At 37.8% G+C, this 5663-nt stretch overlaps 1 protein-coding gene across 1 annotated transcript; it reads right to left on the reverse strand.

Annotated features, from left to right (window-relative positions):
- Positions 1-1707: 1707 nt before the first annotated feature.
- On the reverse strand, positions 1708-5452 carry LOC131687842 (sterol regulatory element-binding protein cleavage-activating protein-like). The gene is made up of 6 exons (XM_058971929.1): positions 5285-5452; positions 5104-5225; positions 4551-4834; positions 4284-4486; positions 3350-3572; positions 1708-1892 (listed from the first exon to the last, which is right to left on the reverse strand). The coding sequence occupies exons 1-6, from the start codon at positions 5450-5452 to the stop codon at positions 1708-1710; spliced, it is 1185 nt and encodes a 394-aa protein (XP_058827912.1).
- Between the last annotated feature and the right edge of the window lie 211 nt (positions 5453-5663).

Raw genomic sequence — 5663 nt, forward strand, 5'->3', positions numbered from 1 at the left:
ATTGCGTTCAAAACGAAACATAATAATACTCAAATCTATCAATATCATCTGTATAATTCGTTTCAATGCTTTCGTCAGTTGAGGTTTTGAATATAGCAAAGAAAAACTGAATTTTGAAAATTAAATTATTTTATTCCAATAGCACAAGAATGTTCTACTTGTGTGAAACATACTTTGAGGACACATACTAGAATATTTTTAAAAATATTGACACTACTAAATGCCCAAGATTCTACAAATATCCTCAAATGCACGTACATTTACAGTGGCACATTTAGTCAAATCTAGGAGAAAGCTACGTTTGATACATGTAGATACTTTCACAAGGGCATATCAAACTTCTTTTTTGGGATTTCATGAACGTTTGTCTTCAAAATGGATTAAATGGTTGTGATAGGGCGGAGTATACTGCAAAAAAACATTATTGGTTCTGTGCCAGTCTAAGACTGATTGGGCAGAGGGAAACATGCCAAATCCGACCAAAAAGTGTTGATTCTTCGTAAGACCTCGAGAAGTCTCTTTTGGACGCTTCCATGTGGATTTTTCCGTTGACAGACTCAGATGTAACGAATAAATATAATTAATATTTTGCCACATCCACAGATTGCTAGACAAACAAGATTTTCTGGTTGGTTGGCTAACGTCCGGTGACTTTCAAACTTTTTTATAGAGGGTGTAGCAAACGTTTCATTGCTGTTGCTGAAAATAAATTGAAACTTGAATCGAAATATTGGATTGACGCTTGAATTGGTTCAATAGTCATGCAGTGCCTCGTTTCCTGCTGCTCTGATGCTTTTCAAACATCTTGATCACCTGGAATACAGTACAATGTGCGATTCCGAGTTGCTACTGATCTATCGTTACCCACATATTAAAAAGTAATGAACCATAGACCTTTCTCGTCCGACCTAACGCCTATTTTTCTTATTTTTAATCGAAAGATTACACATTGATAAGAACATTTCCGTAAAAATGAGATTTTTAGGAGCTATCATGATTTTTTAATGATTTTTTAAAATTTGAAATATGCACGAATGTTGAATATTTTTTTCACCTCAGCAAAAATGGTGGGACTTGAAATGTGCGTTTGGGCAGCACTGCTTTGAATATTTTCACTTAAGTTCTTGGCAACGCGGTAAATGAAGTGGTGAATCGCAGTACAAAATTCATTAGCAATGTAAACAAACTAAAATGAACCTCTCGCTGTAGAATATTGGATGAAAATGTTTAACCTCACTTTTTTGACATTTCGCAGAGCTTGTTTACATAGACTTGGAATATTTTTTTATTCGACCACAGTATGAGAAACTTGATTTGGTTTACTTTTAAATGCGAATATTTTGTATTAACAAGCTCGCTAGGCTTTCATTTTTATTTGACGTCATTAGGCAATGCTCCGTTAAATTTGGCATTTGGATTTTTCTTGTCCACGATTCGTTGAAGAAAGCGATTTTATTTGTTACGATCAATTTAACTTGTTTTGTTTTTTTTTGCTCAATTACAACGTTAGCCACAAAACATTTTGATGATCTCTGGTAATTGGTAATCTCTGGTAATCCTTGAAATTATATACATCGCAACATAGGTCCGCACCAGTTGCAGCCGCTCCACCTCGCCGGAATCGAGTTAGCCGATGGTACAGCCTGCGCCACACTCGGCTATCGCTGCACCAATGGTAGCTCCCAATCAGGCCTTTGGATTAATTGCTCAAATCTCAGCTACTGCTGGTAGTGTAGCGATCGGCTCCGTCGGTAACACCGTTGGACATGCCCTCATCGGAATGTTCAGCGGTTCCGATTCACAAGAGGCAGCCTCGCTAGGACAGGCTGCCCCGGTATCGGGCGAGGCAAACACTCCGGCAGGACCATGCTCGTGGGAGATCAAGCAAATATCTTGTACCCAAGGCCAGGTCGAGTGTGATTTGGAACAATTACCAAATTTAGAAGTCCATATATATATATATATATATATATATATATATATATATATATATATATATATATATATATATATATATATATATATATATATATATATATATATATATATATATATATATTTATATATATATATATATATATATATATATATATATATATATATATATATATATATATATATATATATATATATATATATATATATATATATATATATATATATATATATATATATATATATATATATATATATATATATATATATATATATATATATATATATATAGCGTTCACGTGATATATTTTCATTGAAGTTGATTGAATAAAAAATAGTATAAATGTTGGCCAAATCCTGCAGCACTAGGGTCAAAGATAGAGCATTAACACCAACTCACCGTGCTTCGGTGTTTTTTGCAAACGAACTATCAGGTCTATGTTCTAATTTAGTAAATATTTTAATAAATATTAGTTCATTAGGAGTATGACTTATTTTTATTTTGATGGCGCGGTGAAAGGGTGGTTAAAGTGCGAGTCGTATCCTTAAAATCGATCACTTGAAAGTAGTATAAATGATTATAAATGCGACAACAATAAACTTATAACCTTTTTAATGGTTATTTAGCCATAGGTAACGAGGAAATCGGTATGTTTTATTCATGTACAACAAAAAATACTCAGCAATAATGTAACTTATTATTAATTGTTACCTAGTATAAATGATTATAAAATGCGACGACATAAGCTCATAACCTTTCTAATGGTTATTTAGCCATACTGCCGTGATACGCATAACTGTCCCATCTGCATAGGAAACCCAAATGGGACTGTTATGCGGATCACGGCAGCATAGGTAACGAGGCAATCGGTATGTTTTATTCATGTACAACAAAAATTACTCAGCAACAATTTAATTTATTATTAATTGTTACGCGTGATTTTGTCTCCAGTGATTGGCCAAAATTGGTCGCTTTTAGAATCTGGTGCTCTAAGCATAACTGTCCTATGTTAATAGCGAATCCCATAACACATGGGACAGTATAGCGACCATACAGCTGCAACAGCGAATTTAGACTTATCATCAATATAACCAGGTTGGTTGCAAGCAGAAAGAACAATACTAGCTGGGCTGCTAGCTGTTTGTGCTACTAATAACACTTGCAGTCTGTCAAATTAACATGATTCTATGATCTAGCTTAAATGACGATGGAATATAGCCGAATGCAAAGCCTAACCCATCAGCGCATTTGATCATGTAATGGATATTATAAACTCTGAAAAAAATACATTTTATTGTTGTCTGTTTTTGAGGTTAGAACTTTTATACTATTGTGAGAATGGTCTTCAGCAACTATCCTTCCAAATCAAAAACTCGTGCTAGCAATGGCTTCGTTCAGAAGCTGCTGCTGTACATTTGTTTTCGTTAGCTGGTCGATTACGATTCCCCCGACCGAACCACTTTTCCGACGCAACAAGAGGGAAACGAACGATTCTCATTTGATTTCCGTAGTCACAAATTACCAAACCACTGGCAGGTAGCATAATATTCGGACTTAGCTGTGAATTGGAACAGTCAAGCCTGACTTCCCGAGTTACATCTTTAGAATTGTCGTCCCATACGACTAGTGAACCTAAATGTGACGAGATTAGATTCAAAATTTTTCTACGAAAGTTATCTTCGACTAACCTCCCGAACAGAAAGTAATATCGAAGTCGATCGTGGAAACGTTGAATTTGAGGGCTGGAACACAGCCCGACGAACAAACCACACAGCGGACGGATCACGACGAGTAATACTCGGATATCGAGCGGAACTACCGTAGAACTTTCGGATTATTACGCGACGAATAATGACTAACGAGCGAATGTATTTTAGTACCTTTATTGTTAAGTGTGCACAGTGGAATGAAAGAAAAAATACATGAGCAACGAGGCTCTCTGCTATGCTCTCTCTGTTCGATGTTTACTCTCGCTTAGCGGTCCACAGACAAGTGGAAAGATAGCGCACTTCCCACAGAATTTACAACAGTTTTATTTGTTAACAACAACTTTTGTTGTAACATCAATATACTTATGATGCAGTCCTTCATGCCTCCAAAATCTACAACGGAAAAACAATGTAAATCAATGTTTTTGATTTCAGAATATATGGGAAAAGATCAATTTTTACATCCCTTAACGACCCCCCTTTTTCCATGTAAAAATCGGGTTTACAATGAAATTGGATGTAGAAACAACAAATGTGATTATATTTCCATTGTAAATTTTCCAGAATAACATTGTTTTTCGTTGTAATATAACAATACAAACTGCTGTAATACTGTTGTGCATTTCTATTCGGGCTGGCTTTCCAGTCACGAGAAGGGACGGCGTCAGCATCACAAGCGATGAATATGCATGACTGACGGTCATGGTGTTGAGCGGCTGACCCTGAAATCTATCCCAGAACCGTATTCGTTCGTTCAGTCCGAGCGATATTGCGTAACTCGGGGAACAGGCAAGTGCGACGATTGAGTCGTCATGGGCTTCAATTTTGTACATACAGGCACCTATAAATAACCAATCAATTTAATTATGTAGATTTAGGCCTTACCGTAAATTTGGCTGACATACCCCGTATCAAGTCCCACACACATAGCACGCCATCCTGGCAACCAGATGCGCCCATCTTGGCCTGCCACTGGTCTATGAAAATACATGTGATAGGACCGCAATGGCCGTTTAGGGTGAACTGCAATAGGTGGCTATTGAGCCGGAACACGTTAACAGTGTGGCCCTGGCTGCCAGTAATGACTGTACCGCCCGCCACTTCCAAACATGTCACCGGTGACCCTGCTGGTGAAACTCCAGGATACATCGAAGCTCCTCCTCGGATGCGTGATGGTGAGCTGGCAACGCTGTGGACGGATTTGAGCCAGCGGATTGCTGAAATAAACTAATGCTTCCTGCCGAACCGCTGCGTATGTGGGCTAAAAAGAATAAGAATTAAGGCACTTGATGACATACTCATTACAGACTGAAAATTAAATGACTTAGAATATACAGTATTTTAAAAGAGCAAGTAAAATCTGTCTGCGCCCTAGGTGAGCTTAAAAAATTGCTTGAAACATAGAACTTACTTCGCCCATATGCAGACGTAAATCCCCAATCGATCTGACAACCTTACGTGTACGTTTCCAGTCTCAGAAAATCGATCCGTTCACTCAACCGTGCGACTATCGCTTTGTCACCGGCGAGGTTTATGTTAGTTACCCCATTGTTGTGGGTGTTTTCGGCTTCATATATATCCTGCAATGAAACGTCCGTCAATAGTTGTAATAAAAAACAAATGACTCCAAACAATTTACCTTAAAGTTACCAGTCGTTCCCTCCCAGAACTTTAACCGCCCATCTGCACACCCAATCTCTATGAGATCATCAAAAAAGTCCAGGTACCAGATCGGCGAAGTCTGGTAACATTTCTTCCGCGCTGAACTTCCTCCTCCAGGTGGCTGAAAACATTCCCCAGCGCTCATCTGCTCTCGGGGTGGGATGAAGCCGTATGATTGGACTTACTCTGACCGCTGCTACATCATAACCCTTGGTCGAATTCGCAGATCCGCAAAAAACCTTTTGAGCATACACGATTATCATTTGTGAAATGTTTCTCCAACTGGACGGTAAAATGAAACCATTCTGAGTTAATATTTTCCTGCATCTCATTCTGATGATTGTGCCTGGTGAAGT

The sequence above is a fragment of the Topomyia yanbarensis genome, chromosome 3 (genome assembly GCF_030247195.1).
Source record: "Topomyia yanbarensis strain Yona2022 chromosome 3, ASM3024719v1, whole genome shotgun sequence".
NCBI classification, from domain to species: Eukaryota; Metazoa; Arthropoda; class Insecta; order Diptera; family Culicidae; genus Topomyia; species Topomyia yanbarensis.

Excerpts from the sequence above, each read along its gene's own strand:
- LOC131687842 (XM_058971929.1), bottom strand. The coding sequence starts at position 5,452 with ATGAGCGCTGGGGAATGTTTTCAGCCACCTGGAGGAGGAAGTTCAGCG. Across the intron at positions 5,226-5,284 it reads GAACGACTGGTAACTTTAAG|GATATATATGAAGCCGAAAA; the intron begins GTAAATTGTTTG and ends GTTTCATTGCAG. Across the intron at positions 4,835-5,103 it reads CTGAGACTGGAAACGTACAC|CGTTGCCAGCTCACCATCAC; the intron begins GTAAGGTTGTCA and ends ATCCGTCCACAG.